The sequence below is a fragment of the Panthera tigris genome, chromosome D2 (assembly GCF_018350195.1).
Source record: "Panthera tigris isolate Pti1 chromosome D2, P.tigris_Pti1_mat1.1, whole genome shotgun sequence".
Lineage (NCBI taxonomy): Eukaryota > Metazoa > Chordata > Mammalia > Carnivora > Felidae > Panthera > Panthera tigris.
Window position 1 is genome coordinate 23437773 of NC_056670.1, and position 19019 is coordinate 23456791.

The 19019-nt window shown below is 35.8% G+C and overlaps 1 protein-coding gene across 3 annotated transcripts in view; it reads right to left on the reverse strand.

The window, feature by feature from the left end:
• The window catches only part of RTKN2 (rhotekin 2), a 72034-nt gene extending 53694 nt beyond the window's left edge, over positions 1–18340 (reverse strand). Inside the window, exons 1-2 of one of the 3 annotated variants that reach the window (XM_042960630.1) lie at positions 18073–18340; positions 11015–11211 (exon numbers count right to left, since the gene is read on the reverse strand). In XM_042960630.1, coding sequence (XP_042816564.1) covers positions 11015–11211; positions 18073–18132 — 257 coding nt within the window. In that variant the 5' untranslated portion in view covers positions 18133–18340. Of the gene's footprint in view, positions 1–11014; positions 11212–18072 lie in introns of those variants that run through there. The other 2 variants (XM_042960632.1, XM_042960631.1) reach the window with 2 other exon arrangements.
• Positions 18341–19019: the final 679 nt, after the last annotated feature.

A 19019-nucleotide genomic window follows, 5' to 3' on the forward strand; every position in this document is an offset into this window, starting at 1 on the left:
AGTACTTTATACTCAAGCTTAGTTTGTCACACTGGAGAACATTAGCTTGCTTATTAGTTCATCACAAAGTGAAAAGTTCAATTGAATAAGGCACACTACAAATCAAACACAAATCTCAATTTCCTCAGGTTGGTGTAAGATGTACAATATAAATACAGTTGGCTGGCACTTTTAAGTAATATTTCTAAAAACACCTTCTATATGAGCAATGCATAATATAAATTCCTAAAATACTTATTTCAGTGAGAAAATACAAGAAAGCTCTAATATTGGTAAGTAACTTGAGTATTATAGAATGTAGGTCATAGATTACACTAAAGTTGAGATCCATTAGGTATTTCTAAATTTGATTAAACTTAATGCTTTAGCAGGTAAGTGAAATTCTGAAATATTAGAACCACCAAAAGCAAAATGGCTGAATATTTATCAAAAAAAAAAAATTTTTCCCCTCCGAACTCTTCAATCACCTGGCAGAGTATAGCTTTCTTCCCTGTAATTACATCGCTTACACAGGCATTTCCAGGGCCAGCCAACAAAGTTATTACATCAAATATTATCAAACTATAATATAGATCCATTTAACCATATTCTCTTATAGAAAAATTAAGTCTATGTTTTAAAAAATGAGACAAACTGAAGCAATTAAGCCTCGTTTTGCTGATGCTTGAATTATTTTCAATTCAAATAACTCCTCAAACTGTTATTTAGGGTGCTAAAATGTGATGTTTTTCTAATTAATCCAAATTGACAATAAAATTGTTAAACATTCTCTGTTTAATAATGTGCTACTGTAGCTAATAGTTTGCTACAGTTAAATAAATACTTGTTTGAAAATCTGCAATGTTAATGCCAATTCTAAATGCTACAATTAGAGAGCCAGCTTGAGGAAAAAGCAAATAACCACAAAATTATCTAAACCGAAGCACAGCTAAATAATAGCACACCTTATTCTTATAGACCTAGTTTAGAGCATTATTTTGGTAAGACTTGTAAAAGCTAATTTAAAAGAGATAAAAATATGAAAGACAAACTTTTAACTTTGCTTTATTACTTAATTTCTGCCTGTAGGTAAATAAAATGACCAACAGAGGGTGCCAATCAACCACTTTGTTGCTCAAAAATCTGTATTGAGTAAATACAGATTATCACATTTTATATTATTCAATATGGGAACTTAAAATAGCATTTATTTGCGAAAGTTAACAAGGTATAATGAGAAATTGATGAAAGTATTTTATATTTTCTTAATGAAGCACTAAAAGAATTCTAACTGGGATTCCATTATTTGGAAGCAGGTTATAAAATCCTTCACCTCTTATGCAAATAAGTGAAAACTAAAATATTCAGAAGTGCTTTATTATGGAATTTTAAACCATCCTAAAATTATGTGGTATAAAATTAATAACTTCATAAGTATCTTAAAATTGGAAAGATGAGGTTTCTATTTCAAACCTTGATATAACAGACTCTTTCAACAGACACCCAAACAATATAAAGTTTAAAAAATAAAATCAGCAGTGTCTTTAATATACCATGTTTTATTATAGAAATACCAGGAGTACACAATTTTCATTTGCCACCTATACTTTTTCTTTTTTTTAGTTATAGTATATAAGTAATAAATTAGGCAACTGGAGTATAAGAAACTGGTTATTGTGGCATTATTAAAATCACAATTATGTTGAATGATATACATAATTAGGTGCTACAAATTGCTTTGACTAATATTGTTTTTACAAAACCAAATAAAGTATTTCAGATTTTAAGAGATATATTGGCAGGTTTGGGTAGGAGGGAATATTATTGCTAAAATGTAAGCTCTGTAAGCATATGGATTTTTTTGGCCTATTTTGTTTACTGCTGAATCACCAGTATCTTCAAGACACTCAATAAATGTTTAGTGAATACTAAATGAAGTGAAATATATATGGCCATTTTGATGGAGCAGGAAACATTTAGTAGATTCAGACTGAAGTCTTAGGTTTGAATCTTACCATCAATAAATAACTAGTTATGTGAAAGAATTGCCATTAACCTCTTGGCCTCAGTATCATCATCTGTAAAACAGAAGTATCCATCTACCTCATAGGTACTGAATGAAATAATATTTTCAATGAATCTATATCATTCTTAGAAATGTTACACAAATACAAAGATTACTGAGGATTACTGTGTATTTATATTTTTGGCCTCAGTATTTAACATGGCGCTTACATGGAAGAGGCACTAAAGCATTTGTTAAAGTGATCAGAGTCCCAGTTCCAGTTCCTGTAAGATAATGGTAGTTAAATTTGAATTTCTTCAGGTATCTTATAAAAGTTTTCAAATCAACAAGGAAAGCAAATAAAATCACGTATAGCCCATACTTACAGTGTAACTAGAAAACAGAGACTATAAAAAATTTACATTTACATGTAAGTATGAGAAATTAACAACTGAAACCATCAAAGCCAGCTCCTGGAGGTCTCACCCAAGTAGAGTCAGATACCCATTGCAAAACACAATATCAACTCTTGATGTCCCCTAGAAGAAAAGAAAACTGATAAAAGACCTGGTGGATACCATAGCACTGGTTCCTGGGGAGTTGAAAGGGAAGGACTCCAAAAGAATTCTGGTTCCAAAGTTGTTAGTCTTGTGGAGAAGAGAGACACACAATGAGGGAGGTATCCTTTGAAAGTCTGGCCATGCCAAAAAACAAAAAAACAAAAAAAAAAAAACAGGAAGAAGAAGAAGAAGAAGAAGAAGAAGAAGAAGAAGAAGAAGAAGAAAAGAAGAAGAAGAAAAGAAGAAGAAGAAGAAGAAGAAGAAGAAGAAGAAGAAGAAGAAAGCAACTGAAGTTAAAAACCCCAAGAAACAAAATCATACCAAAAAATCAGGAAACCAACTAACCAACATCCCTAAGTCATCATTTATTAAAGAAATTTGTCTTCACAGTTCAAATAATAGAAAACACTCTTAGACAAAAAAAAAAAAAAAAAAACAAGTAAGCCCTTCTGCGCACCTATCATCACTTGGCCCAAGAAAACTCTACATGCTACATATTTAACTAGGGACAAAGAAAAGGACCCAAACATCCATAGAAAGCTACAATAAAACAAAAGTAGGAGTCATCAAAATGCTTTAACATTCCACGAACCACTCTCCAAAAAATATAAAATAACAAAAATATAATACTCCAAAATGAACTGAGTGCAGTTAAATAAGCTATTGCAAATGTGAAAGAAGTGGGGAATCTGAAATCTAAAGCCTCAGACTAGTAAAGGACAAACAATAGGTAAATATGCAAAAAAAGAAAAAAAAAGAAAATTTAAAAATGAGAGGTAGGAACAGGAAACAAACTGGAAAAAGAAAAATAAAATCATTTCTGAAATGAAGGGTAAAATACACAGTGCCCAAGAATGAAGACATAAAACTGAAAGTATATTAAGGGACATAATGGATGAGAATGAAAAGAGCAAAAAGAGCAAAATTAGATAAAGATTTTAAAAATATCAAAGGAAAGTGATAGACATAGAAGACAGGCAAAGAAGATCCAACTTATGTGTAATTGAAGTCCTTAGAGTTGAAAAACAAAGTAAGGAGACACTTAGTGCTTTATTCTAGAGGCTTTAACTCCAAGAAAACTGTCTGAAAATAAAAGAACTGAATCTACATACTGAAAGGGTTCTAAGTGAGCCAAAATGGTCAGCCTTTAAACATACTCCACTAAAATTATCAGACTTTGGATAGCAAAAACTATTTTCAGCCTCTAGACAAAATGACCAAGTCATTTACAAAGCAAGGAAAATTAGACATTAGATTTTTTTATAAGAAAACAGGGATGTGAGGTTTTCAAGAAACTCCAGGAAAGAAAGCATTGGCCAAGGATTTTTGTATACACCCAAGCTGTCCTTTTAAAGACCAACACTAAAGAAAAGCACTTAAAGATAAAAGAATATGAAGAAAGCTATACTCACATTGAGAAATCTACTAGATCATAAACTTCCTTCAAACAAGATATGATTTTGGAAAGTACAACAAAAGGTCAGGTAGTGAACATTATACATGTTTAAAAGTGGATCAAAGACTAAAACAAAAGTGGAGACATAAGTACAAGATTAGTATGTATTATCTACTCCATCACAGGAGAACTGACCACAACCTAGAAAAAGATAATACTAAACTAAAATAAAATAGAAAGGTACAGAAGGAAAAAATGGAAAAATAAAATGAGTTCATTGATCTCCACATAGATGAAAAGTTAAAATAAAATGATATCATTCAAAGTAGAAAAACAAAACAGTAGAAGCCTAAGGGGAGGAATAAAAAAGAATTAAAGTGATTATAAAATTACCAGTATATAGTTTTTTAATATAAAGTTCTAGTAACTACTATAACCGATAACTTTCTAAATTAAATAAAATTTTAAAAAGCAGAGAAGATAGGCGACATACTGTAAGACAAACCGCAGTTATAACATACATAAGTTAACATAGCATAAAAGAATATAACAAAGTCAAAGCTAAATATATCAGTAATATAAATGTAAATAAGCTTATTAAATCCCCTAGTTAAAGGATTTTCAGATAGGTTCACAATATAAAACCCAACTCTGGATGAATACAAGAAATACACCTTCAACAAAGTGATTCATAAAGGCTAAAATAAAGAGATGGGCAGAGGTAAACCAAACAAATGCAAACACTAAAAATGCCTGGGATTATGATCTTGTTATCAGGCAACCCCTGAATTGGAGTCTATGTGACAAGCACTATGTGACAACAGTAACAAAAGAACACTTGATAACAATGCTAAAGGCTGCAATTGACAACATGTGTGTAACAAGCACTAAGATACCAAACGTTTCATAAAACAGAAAGTAGGAGATATACAAGGGGTAAGACAGAAAAACTTTAGTAACAAAGATCTCAACCTATCTTTCAGTCCAAGACAGTTCAAGTGGCCCAAAAATAAGCCAGGCTGTAGAAGATTTTAAAAACAATAACATATATCTTTTGAACATATATGAAAGTTTGTACCCTGATAAAAAGAAATGTGAGAACTTTAAAAGGCTGTGAAAGTTATGAAAATTAACTATATTAAGTCAGAAAGAAATTATATTTCTTAAGATAGTAAAAATAAAAATCTGATCAAGATAAAAAATGCATTCCTCTTTTGGTATGTCAGAGTAGCTCATATTAGAAAAACTCTACCTCCCCCTCTTATGTTTTCCACAGAAAACAATATAAAGTCTGGAAAAACTACTTAAAAAACAACTACCTGAAGGGACTGGCAAGCAACCAAAAGTAAGAAGTAGTCAGAGAAGAATCAACACTAGAAGGAAGTATACTCATACAATGGAATACTACTTACCAATAAAGAGGAGAAAATCACTGATACATGCTAGTTACATAATGAATCTCAAAAGTATTATGTATGACAAAGGCAAAAAGAGAGAACATACTGGACAATTGCATTTACATTAAGTTCTAGAATAGGCAAAACCTATAGTGGAAAAAAAAAAATCAGTTAACAATGGTTGCCCCTTAGAGTAGGGGCAGAGGTAGGTAATACTAATTGGGAGTTGGGGAAAAAGAAACATGACATATCCAAGAAGTTCAATTTAGTCCAAGGGTAAAAAGGGAAACTCAAATTGAAACACTAGATGACCCTGTTTATGAAACTGAAAGAAAAAGATCACTTTAAGGAACTTTTAATCATGGTCTCCTGTCTATCCACAGGAATGTATACATGTTTGCGCATAGACACATGTACAAAAAGAACTTTCTTCGAATTGCATCACAAAAAATAAGATGAATTGATAAACAGATGAATTTAGAATAAAGAAAATATAGTTAAAATATTAATTGTAGAATCTAGGTGGTGGGTATATGAGTCTTCATTGTACAAGTCTTTCAATCTTTTTGTATACTGGAAATTTTTTCTAATTTCTGTATGCTGGAAAAAAACTGCAAAGAAATCTTGAACTGGCCTAGGTCAGTAATCATATTGATACTAAAATTATGAAACTACTTTACATAATCACATTATTAAATAAGGAAATAGGATTACTGTTATTATGTATTAAGATTCTCAGAATAACAAAGAGACGCAAATATAAAATAATTGAAGAAAACAAAAAACCTAAAAATATCAATACACACTCATAATTTAAAAAAATTTTTTAAGTTTATTTATTTTGAGGGAGAGCACACATGCGTGAGGTGAGGGGCAGAGAGAGGGAGAGAAAATTCCAAGCAGGCTCCATTGTGACACAGTGCAGAGCCTGAGCCAAGATCAAGACAGATGTTTAACTGACTGAGCTATCCAGGCACCCCACAAACTCCTAATTTTTTAAAAAGTCTCTCCCTTAGCTATGTCTACTAAAAAGGTCTAAAAGCAGTGATCCCCAGTAGCAATGAGCACACCCAGTGCCCAGATCTTGATTTCAAAATATCATTTACCATTAAAGGGAACCAGAACTCATTAGACAAATGGCTGATTCCAGGTATATGGCACAGAAAATGCAAGACAAGCCTAGGTCATCTTTTTGTGCTAGAAAGTAAGGAAGTTCTTAAAGACTAATAGAGGCAAGTCAAAAGAATAAAGAAGCCATTTTGAAGGAACTTCCATCAAACAAATTTGGGACAATTTATCTATCAAAAAGATTAATGACTATAAATGATATAATACACTGAATAAATAACAATCCATGAAGCAGTGGGAGAGAAAGGAGAGAAATGCCCTTTCTTACAGAAGATTAGCTAAAAAGTATAGAAAAAATAATAGGGTCAGATAATTACTATCTGCAAACCTCATTGTAATAATGTAGGCAAGGATCATAAATGGATAAAACCGCTAAGTGAAAGCTAGTTAGATAACAGAATATAACAGATAACAGAATATAATGTCCCACAGATTACTTGTGAATTGCAAAGGAAAAACCATTATACCACAAAGGAGAAATCAGGCAACTTCCATCCAAACCAAGGGATCAAACTGCATCACACAGGGTGGTAAAACCAACTGTCTCTTCACATTACACTGGCAGCATGTATCTTGCTCAATCTGCCCTAAAACAATTCTTGCCCCAAAAATGTTTAACCTGAGTCTTATTAATAAGCCATTAGATGCAAATTCCAGGTACAGCTAAAACAGGAAATAGGATAAAAGGTCAATGATACCATAAGAAACAATTAAATAAATACAAAATGCAGAACATTCATAAAGGATATTTGTTAGAAGTGCAGACTCTTCAAGGCATTAATGGCAAGGAGTCTTTATAAAAAAGTAAAATGATTAAAAGAAATTAAAGAGACATAACCAAATATATTATATGAACCTTGACTGAATTCTGGTTTTAGAAAAACAACCAGAAAGGATTTTCTTTTAACAACTAGTTGAAAGTGAATTCAGACTGAATGTTAGATTATTACTATGGAATTATTGTTAATAATTTACATGATAATCATATTTTGGTTATGTAGTAGAATGTTCCTCCTTTTAGAACCACTGAGATGTATATGCCATGTTGTTTGCAACTTATTTTCAAATGGATCAACACAAAAAAGGAAAAAGGTATGTGTGTGCATGTAGCACAAAGACAGAGGGTGAGTAGATGAACTATATGGTAAACTATTAATGGTCTACCAAGGTAGAGAATATACTATTCTTACAATTTTTATCATACTATTCTTATTATTTTTTTACATATGAAATTTCATAATAAAAAGTTGATTAAAAAACTGAACAAAGTAGGGAATAAGAAATGAAAATCTGTAACATAGCAAGCATAGAGGACAACAAAACTCAGAACCTAAGAATATACAAAGAAATTGACAAAAAGAATGTTAGGAAATTAAAACCAAGGTTTATACCTCTTTCAGTTTATAATGTGATATTTATGCGCCCTTAGCATACCTGGCACCTAGAAGTCTGTCAGTTAACAACTGTTAACGTGCTAGCTAGCCTTCTAAACTTTCTTGAATCTTGCTATCCCTTTGCTTTTCAACTTTGGCTTCATCTTCAGCCTCAACCAAACACATCTCTTCACTGCTCTTAAATAATAAATGGCCAGGGGTGCCTGGGTGGCTCAGTCGGGTAAGCGTCGGACTTCAGCTCAGGTCATGATCTCACCCTTGTGAGTTCCAGCCCACATCTGGCTCTGTGCTGACAGCTCGGAGCCTGGAGCCTGCTTCGGACTCTGTGTCTCCCTCTCTCTCTCTGTTCCTCCCCTGTCACACTCTGTCTCTCCCTCTCAAAAATAAATAAACATTAAAAAAAAATAATTCATGGTCATCTTTCACCCTGAGCTTTTATTTTGCTATTTTTCTTTCTTGAAATGCTACTTTCTTCCTACTCACCCAACCAAACTAGATCATCCTTCATAATCTCGAAGATCATGAAGACCCAATTCTTCCACTAGATCTTCTTCAATTCTATCATTTCATCCTGATTTGATTCTTCTTTAACAAAGCTAAAAATTATATTTGTTTATATTTTATAGTAAAATTTTAGAGAAGGTAGACTAATGGTAAGCAGTAGACTCATTAAAATGCTATTTTAACTCTGGCAGCAATGTAAAAGCAAACCATTTTTCTACCTCAAAGACTATCAAAACCAAGCTAAGGAACAGACTACTGCATCTCTAAAGGTAAAATGTTTGGCTTCTGAATATACAAATATTCTCATATTTTGACATATTCTGTTCTTTGAATTTGTACACACTAGCACAGTACTTAATAATTGTTCTACAAGTAGTAGATATTTGGTAAATATTTGATTGATTCATCAAATGGCATAATTTACATAATTTTCTTCAAGATACTGAAAAAACTTATCATAAGACTTGCCTTACTATTTAGATCATTTGGGGGCACCTGGGTGGCTCAGTTGTTTAAGCTTCTGACTTTGGCTCAGGTCATGATCCCACAGTTGGTGAGTTCGAGCCCCATGTAGGGCTCTGTGCTGACAGCTCAGTACCTGGAGCCTGCTTCAGATTATGTCTCCCTCTCTCACTGCCCCTCCCCTGCTCATGCTGTCTCTCTCTCTCTCTCTCTCAAAAATAAATAAATATTTTTTAAAATTTAAAAAATAGAAATAAAAAAATATTTAGGTCATTTTTATGTAATAAGAAGGTAAGTATTATAATTTCCAGTTATATTTATATGATCAGTAAAATCAGGTTCTATCTGCACATAACAATATGGAATTATAAACAAAAGAATTCATAGAGAATATTCAGGTTTCTTTGAAAAAATAATTTTATAATTAAGGGAGACAATTTTTTATAGGAATAATGAATATAAATGTATGTATAGCAGCAAAGCTATTTTCATCTAATGAAGATAATCTCTAAAGAAACTGAAAAACATGCACATTTCCAGTTGAGAGTTTCAGATATTTTTTCCTATCTTTTTTATATAAATCCCATAAGGATTAAGTTTATTTAAGCATTTTTACAAATCAGTAACTTTAGAAAAGTTATACTGCCAAATTAAGAAAATAGTCAATTCACAATTCACTATAAGTATTTAAAGAACATAAATGTGGAGGACAGATATGATTTCCAGAGGAGCATTTCGTGTAACTGTGAGAGATGATATAATAGCAAGTGTTTAGTCCCACACTGTACTTCAACCAGTGTTTCTCAAACTCTTCCACTGAAACAGCCCCCTCCTGACCGAATACCCTTAAAAAGGATAAGAGAACATATATCTCTCTCCATGAGTAGAACAGCCCAAATTATGCCACAATTATAAATTTCTCATTTTTTCTTAAAAATTCACAGTTAATAAAGAAGGTGTGTCATATTTATTCTATGGCTTTTTATATCTCCTGACACATACTTGTGTACTCTTAGTGATTTATATGACCCAGTTTGAGAAGCACTGACTTAAACCAGTGTATGCCCATGTGAAAAATATTTTCCTGAATTATGACGTAAGAATAATTTCATTTTATAACATCAGGGATAAATAATAATGAAAATTATTTGTTATGTGTTGAATAATAAATATGTAAAAAGTATTAAATTAGGTTTTTAATATATATAATCTTAATTTTCAAAATGTAAATATTATCTTACCAACAGTAATTAAGGAATTGAGACACAAAGAGATTAAATAGCTATCCAAAGGCAATACAGCTAATAAATATTAGTTACTTTGTACACAAGTCTTTATTATATCACAATCTCATCAACATTTTATTTTTACAAAATCTCACTTTTCAAGAATTTAATGCAGATGAGCTATGAACAGCACATAGCCACTAACGTATCAAAAGAAACTCTTCACTAGCAGTACAGTTTTAAGACCAATCAATGATGGGTGATGTGAGACAACTTATATTAGAAAAGAAATCCCCATCTAGCCACTAAGTTGAGCTAATTCTTGGGTTCAAGTAAGACCTGGCATTGTATATGTGCTGCTGAAGCGAGCACAAGACTGGGCATTGTAAATAGGATAGGATGTAAATTTCATACACACATTCTAGACCCAATCCAAAATGGCAGCACAGAGTAACATTATTTGGCAAATCCTAAGCAACCTCCTGTTAACTTCTGTCACTAGCCAGTTACAGTCCTTGAGTTAAGTTGCTTGCCTCTCTAGGATTTATGTTCACCATGTGAAAGGGGTGTGCATTTCAATTTCTATACCTGTTTCCGTTACTCTCAGCTAGTACCTCTTTGTTAGCATTTTCTAAGCAACTCGTTTTTTAAAAAATTCACATTTCTATATACTAATTATCAGTCTTGGTCCTCTTTAAAATATTCCCTCAGTTCTTGATTCTTAACCACTTCATTTTACAATCTGGAACACAACAAAATCGCCTGGTGAAAACTGCTACTTTAATAGTAACTTTACTATGAGCTCTACTATCAAAATGTTTATAGTATCAGAGTCTATTTCAGTGTATTTATTTTTTAAAAAGCTTTGGTGATTTGATATTTGCCATTAAGATTAAATTATATTGTGTTCTTAATTCAAATACTTCAGTACATTAAAATCCATAGGAAAACTATACTACTAACCATCTTCCAGTTTGATTTGCAACCTGTTCTTCTAATTTCTGTAGCTCCAATGTGTAAGCCATTATTCGAGCATTGCATACCATGAGATTCTTAACTGCATGCAAGATCTGGTCTTTCTGAGTACTCAGAGAAAGGAGTTTCCATATTCCTTCTCGCATTCGAATTTCTAAATCTATTTTTTCTTGAATGCTGCAGTCCTTAAAAAAAAGAGAAAAGCATTTTTTAAAGATAGCAAAAATCCAAAATTATAACATTTATTTTTATTAGTAAAAATGTGCTAGTGATTTTATAACATATTGGGAAAGTAACAAAGTTTTGAAGTATGATAGTACAAAAAATATAGCTATTCAAAAATGCTCTTTGCAAAACCTTAATTTCTTGCTTTATTAGGAAGTCTACAATCTAGTGGAGAAACACAACAGAAACAAGGGTGAGAAACATTACATATTCTTTGCATAGCTTCGCAAGTTTGAATAGTGTCCCCCAAATATTCTTGTCCTCCCAGAACCTCAGAATGTGACCTTATTCAGATACAGGGTTTTGTAGATGTAATTAGTTAAGATGAGGTCATACTGGAATAGTGTGGGCCCTAAACCCAATGACTAGTGTCGTTATATGAAAGCCATGTGAAGACAGAGAGACATACAGAGAGAACTCCATGTAAAGACTGAAACAGAGATGAGAGTAATGAGTCTATAAGCCAAGGACTACCAAGTAACCACCAGAAGCTGGAAAAGGCAGGGAAGATTCTTCCTACAGCCTTCAGCAGGAGTATGGGCCTGCAGATACCTTGATTTCGTACTTCTGGACCCCAGAACGATGAGAGAATAAATTTCCATTGTTTTAAGCCACCTAGTTTTGGTAATTTGTTAAGGGACAGTCCAGGAAATGAACACAATAATATGTATAGTAACTAATGTGAATATTATAGCACATGTACATATTATTTAAGTTGTATTGTGGGATAGCAAGATGTGGTTGATGACACTGAATTAACCAAGGAAAAACAGATGTTGGAAAGGAACAGATGCTGGAAAAGGGACTGAGGTTTAGCAGCTATGGTAAACAAAGTCAATAAAATCTCAGAAGCTACAGAGGGAAAGCACTGTGTTAAAAAATGTCCAAAGCTTTAGCTATCAGATGGAACAGAGATGTAGAATATATTTTTGGATTTTTGTTTATTTTAAAGAGTCACCATGAAACTACTAAATCATTTTAGTTCTGAAAGTCTTTTATTCCATACAATGATCTTGTAGTGGCCAGCTCTATATACAAGTTACACATGTAACAATAGAATTCTAGAAGCTGAAACGTACTGTTCTGATTTAATTCACAGTGGCTTTTTAAACAATTATAAATCATTAGATATACTCTTTACTAAACTACAAACACAATAATGCTCTAGTACGTCTATTTTTAAAAGTAAAATGACCATTATCCTGGCTTCTGTGGTAAAAAAAAAAAAAATGAATGCTATAATTTACCATTTAATTGAATCAAAATCTATATAAAAAATGTAACTGGAACCTAATAACAAAAGTTCCAGGTATTAAAAAGACAATCTTTTCAAAAAGAAAACCTAAAAGTTAGGAGGACAAGTCAATGAAAATTACACTAAAAGAGAAGCTATAAGGGTGCCTGGGTGGCTCAGTTGGTTAAGAGCCCAACTTCAGCTCGGGTCATAATCTCACAGTTCATGGGTTCGAGACCGGTGTCGGGCTCTGTGCTGACAGCTCAGAGCCTGGAGTCTCCTTCAGATTCTGTGTCTCCCTCTCTCTCTGCCCCTCCCCTGCTCACACTCTGTCTCTCTGTCTCTCAAAATAAATAAACATTTAAAAAAATTTTTTAAAGAGAAGCTATAGTAGATGATTTGACTATCCAAATCAATCAAATATACTATTCACATGAAGAAAACAGATCTGTTTAATTACCTTCTGTAATTACATCACATAATTACCACATAAAAACCTTCTTTAGTGGTAGAACTCAAAACTGGTACACTACATAAATGTAGTCATTTGCTAGTTTTCCTTCTTTACACATGGCTGAATCTCAACAACTCCATTTCATCTTTGTATGACTTTGTCAGCCCCAAAGTAAATTCTTCTTTAATGTAATTAATAACGAATTTTAAGAATTATCTATGTGACCCATATATCTATAAGATTAAGCTCTGTCAAGCTGGTTAGTATTGGGGAGCACACACACATAGGAGGCAACCTGAAGCAAGATGAATAGTTTTACCCCACAACCCAAATATAAACAAATACCATCTGGTGCCATTAAATTCAATTTTGCTTTTTAAATGTTACAGTGAGGCAGCCAGCTGAACCAGCACAGTGGTTCTTAAAGCTGGCTACACATGAGAATCACCTCTGGTAGAGGAAGAGCCTTTTATAAAAGCACCTGAACTTATGACGCACCCCAAAACAATTAGGCTCTCTGGAGGTGGAGCCTGAGGTTGTTTTGTTTTGTTTTGTTTTGGTTTGGTTTGGTTTGGTTTTTAAGTTCCTTCGGTGACTCAATGTAGAGCCAGGGTAGAGATACGCGGTAGTACTTGAAATTCCAGTGACCTGGAAAGTTGCAACAACCTTAAGAAACCAGTAGGTGGCCACAAACACATTAAAGAATCAGTTTGGGCTTCTAGGGTTTCCATCTTGTAAATGAAGACTGTCTTCTCTTCATCACTTGATAAAGACTATAAAATTATAGAGGCTTGGGAAATAGTGCAAAAATGAAATGCAAAGTTAAGGCTTGTTTTTTAAATCACCTTATTTGTAAGATTAAATATTCATTAAGGAAATAAGATATATCTAACAGATATTAGTATTAGAATTCTAATAGCGTGGGGGTCAGCAAACTATAGCCTAGCCAATGCCTGTTTTTGTAAATAACGTTGTACAGGGGCACAATCACGGTCATTTGTATTATCTAAGGCTACTTTCAAACTACAATGGCAAAGTTGAGTAATTTCGAGAAAGACCATATGGCCCACAAAGCTGAAAATGTTTACTATCTGCCTTTTTACAGAAATAGTTTGCTGATCCTTAATTCAGCCAAATTAACATACATAGTAAACTATGACCTTACCTCCCCTATTCTACAGTGAGCAGATGTGGATCTGGGAGGGCTGACATGAGTGGGGTGAATTGTTAAGCGTATGTATGCTTTTGAATGTACTGGGGTTTAAAAAAAAAGAGGTATGGTGTTACCCGTTTTTTGTTCTCCATGCAACTTCTTTTAGTACACATCTATACTTCACATACAGGGAAACCCATCTGGTCAAGTGATAACTACTGCAGCCAAGAAAGTCTTTTCAGAGTGGAAGAACTTAATTTTAGTTAGTAAGGGGTGCAAAGTGCTCCTGGGGTTAAGAGCCGGTGTGCCATGCACAGTGAGAACAATGATCATGTAATGAGGGCATGCATAGAGCATTCAGTGATGGTGCTTACTAACCCCAAAGTGGTATGGCAGGGAGCTAAAATCATGACTGCTGCTGCCTCAATCATAATGGCAGAGTAAACACTGACTAGGACCCATGACAAAAGCATGTATTCATCCCTCTTACAAGTGTCTGAAAGCAAGTCTCCAGAAAGAGCAACTGGGGTGGGGAAGAATGGGGTGGGGGGAAACCTTCCTCTTGCCATTTCTCCTTCAATTTTCTAAATATGAGCTACCTTGTAATCAAGTCAAACAGAAGCCTATGGTACTGTCCTGATCATGTAGATACCTAGTCAGGCTGATAAAAATGGACAGGGCAAGGCTAAAAATGAAACAGGGAAATGACTTAAAAGTGCAAATCTAGATTATGTAGAAAACAGAAAGATACCAGGTTTTAAGAGCATAATGGGACAAAGGAAGTGCAAAAAAAAAAATGGCCTTAATATTTTTTTTAAGTAGGCTCCGCACTGGGCATGGAGCCCAATGCAGGGCTTGAACTCACATTCCTGAGGTCAAGATTTAAATGCTCAACTGACTAAGCCACCCACGCTCCCCTGAAAATGGACTTAATTTTGAAATTAAGCACTGACTTAAAAATAAATGAAGCTGGGCTGCTGCAAGACAACTGTAGTAATCCAGATAGAAAATATCACCCACCTAATGGATATAGTTAAACTGTGTTAGTTAAGAGACCATGGTGAAAGAGAAGACTGCAAAATAGTATATATAGCATACATCCTTCTAAAAGAAATTGTGTGTATTTTAAGAATTGTTTATGTACAGGGGTGCCTGGGTGGCTCAGTCGGTTAAGCTTCTGACTCTTGGTTTCGGCTCAGGTCATGATCTCACGGTTTATGAGTTCAAGCCCCACATTGGGCTCCATGCTGACAATGCAGAGTCTGCTTGGGATTCTATTGCTCCCTCTCTCTCTCTCTGCCCCCCCCCCCAAAGTAAATAAATAAACTTAAAAAAAAACTTTAAAAAAAAGGAATTGTTTATGTACAGAAAAAGTCTGGAAACTGTTAATAGTGGTTATTCTGTGGAATGGTATTACAGAAAGAATTCTTAAATCCATGTTTCTGTATATGTTTACTACAATGAGATAGTGAGACAGGGAAACTGAAGAACTCCATTAAAATATGCTTTTTGCTCCTTTTCCTGCTTCTATCCTTGCTACAACCTGCCCCTACACTCCACTTTACACGTCTTATAATGAAAATAGTGTATGTCCTCCTTGTAAGGGACAAGGAGTTAATGATTTGTCTAGAATAGATAACATCTAAGGATGAACCAGATGAGAATGACTGGAAGAAGCTACTATATGTGTATTCCAGACCACTGGCACTAGACATCTCAATGCCAAGACCCCCTGGCTCCAAGCAATAATACCTGGGCCCTCATCTTTGTTCTAACAGGTTCCTAGATGCCTGAGAGGACACGTACACTAGACCATCGTCCTCAGTAAAAACCCCCAGACCCCGAATGAAGACAAGACTTGTGCTCCTCTCCTTTCAGAGTCTCCTGAACTTTTGTCTGTAACTGCTTTCTCTGTATCTTCAATAAACTCACCTCCTGCTGGCTCATATGTGATTTCCATCCTGCAGGAAGCCAAGGACTGGTCCTGTGGGACCCCTTCTGGATCCCTGAACCAGCCTGCCGGCATCAATGGCATTACTTCTTGAATTTCTTTTTTATTAAGATTTCAAAAGCTTGAAAGTTTGTAAGAAAGGTTAGGTGGCTGCCCCAACAGATGAATGGGACAAAAGATAGTAAGAAAAAGTTTTCCCTCAAGCACATTCTGAGTGTCAGATACTATGCTAAGTACTTCAAAAAGGTTCTCAACTCCCAGTAACTTTCTAGGATAAGCATTTTACCCATTTTACAACTGTGGAAACCAAGGACTTAGAAAAGACAGGTTAACTTATTTGAGATTGTTCAACAAGCAGAATTGGATTTGACCTTAATCTGACTCCAAAGCCAATGCTTTATGCTGCGAGTACTCACAGCTGACTCCAAGGTTTCAGTAGATGTTTCACTAGTGTTATGACCACCTCAGAATCTTTGGTCCTATCCCTATTAGGTGGCAGTTTCACTAATATCAGAGGAAATAGAGCAAATAAGAAATCACTGTTAGTCAAGTATAAAATTCTCTTACCCTCAATATTCCTGTTAGATTGAAACCTATTACTATTTTGCAATTTTTATCCAAGATCCAAACACAAGGAATTTCCACAACTCAATTACTTGGTTTTCTTACTGCCTATGAAATCATTAAATATTACTGTACCATCTCACATGTAAATAACCCAGTTCTTATGTATATTTATTTACTTTCATTCCATGTAGCTAAACTTCTTTCATGACCTTATCTTCTTGTCTCTTTTGTAAAATTCCTAAATATTACTGCTGCACACAGCTAAATAAATATACGGCTACACCAACACCTATGTAATAAATACGAGAACCTCAACAGATCGCCCATTCACTAGAAATCAAGATTCTGTTATCAGAACAAAGTACTTAACAGATAGGACAGAAAAGCATTTTACATCAAAATGTCTGAAATTTTTGAAAATGCTGGCATAAAACAGCATTACTAATAAAGGAGTTGGACTTTGGTTTGCATAATAGTTCTTACTGTCTTGCTTTATTTCCCTCAGTATTATTGAAGAATTTCTAACAATTTTGTATCTGCTGAGGTTTCTAAACAAAATAACAGGTTTCTAAGCAAAGGTTAGAAGGTTAGGTTTACCCAGGTTTCTAATAAAAAAAATAGGTTGGACCATATAAAAGTGCTAATAGTCTACTAATTTTGACCTACAAAACTGGCATTTTCACATGGTTTAATCTATTTCAGAACTAGGTAAAAGAAGGTGGAGATTAAAGGGAAGATCAAGCATAAAGACATCAGTTTTAAGACTCTAAAGTTAGAGTTCAGGGGAAAATATAACACTTTAATAACTGATTGGTCTCTATTCAGTAAAAAAACACATACTTTACATGGCGAAATAGCAAAACCTCAAACTTCTCTCTTATCCGATTCGAAAAGAATCCACTATCAAACCAAATTTTTCTAAAGTTCCAAGTTTGCAGTTTGCTTCTCCAGCCTGCCCCCATCGAGTTTATGTCGTGTGTGGACATCGCTCCAGTAATTGTGCTTTCCGTCAAATCGAGTAATAAGCAAACCGTCCTCCCTTGGCCTCGGGTGGGCTTCTTGGAAATCCCGGGACCCCCATTTCCCCTGCGTCACCTACACTGGGATCCAAACCTTGTGTGTGTGTGTGTGTGTGTGTGTGTGTGTGTGTGTGTGTGTGTCGGGGGGGGGGGGCGGGTGGCGGGGAGGTGTGGAAGGAAGCAGCCGGCAGGTGCGCCCGGGGAACGCACGGAGGAACTCCGGCATCGCTTCCCCATTCGGGTCTGTCTCCTCCAAAAGAAATCGGGGGCCGGAGGGGGATGAGGAGATTTCCTAGCTCCACTGGAGCCTGCAAAGTGCAGTCTCCTAGTCCGTCCCTTTGTTTCTGGACACGGCTGAATACGAGACGCGGAGTGGGGGCTTTCTCCACGACGAGGCAAAACTGTGGCTTGAAGACTTGGAAGTCCGGCCCTTCCTCACTCACCTGCTGGGCGGGAAGGCCCGCCAGGCGGAGCTCGGGACCCCTCACGGTCTGCGCCTCCATCTCAGCACCACTGCCAGGCCCGCCGCCGCTCCTCCTAAGATTTGAAAAGCCCGCCGCTCGCTTGAGCCGCGGAGGACACCAACCGCCGGCCCGGCCGTACCAAGTCCGGCCGCAGGGGGAGGGGCGCAGGAGGCCTCCAGCCTGAGGGCGCACGCGCAGTGGCAGCGCCCGGGCCTCCCGCACGGAAGCGCGCGGAGACCCGAGCCCTCAGTGCGGCGGCGAAGTGAGTGGGGCGCGGCGGGCAGGTTTAAGGCACTGACTGGGGAGTGGGCGGGCCTGGGACAAGAGTGGGCAGGGCCGTGGGGAGTACATTGGCCACTGAGCGCACCTGGCCGGGCACAGGGTTTAGGCAGGTGGTTTTCGAGGCACGCCCCAGTGCATTTTGCCTGCTTCCCAGCCAAGGCCCTTCGCGGCTGGCTGACTCAGGGCTGCCGTCCCTGCCTTCCTGCGGACGACTCAGGGACACGCGGTGTCACCAGGAGCCCGTGGCCTCAGTCCCAGAGAACCAAGGGACACTGCTCCCAAGCGCTCCCACACAGCAGAGCGTTGTCACTCAGGGTCACTGGAAGCCCACGGCCCTGTTGATCAAGCTGGAGAGATACTATGTCAGACGTTTCACAAGGTCTTTTCTTTTGTCCCCAGTGTTTCTTTGTAATTCCAGATACCCCCACCGCAAACACGTAAGTAGTCTGTTCTTGCAAAGACTTCTTTCTTGAAAGTAGTCTATTCTTTTCTTGCAAAATACTTCTTCATTACTCTTTCCCATTACTCTTTCCCATTCTGATAGCAGAATAAGGTATTATTTTCCCAAAGCCCCATTTTTTGCTGTCCCTAAAGACCCATACAAAGACTTTTTTGAAGAGTTTTGTTATTAATCATAATGGGAA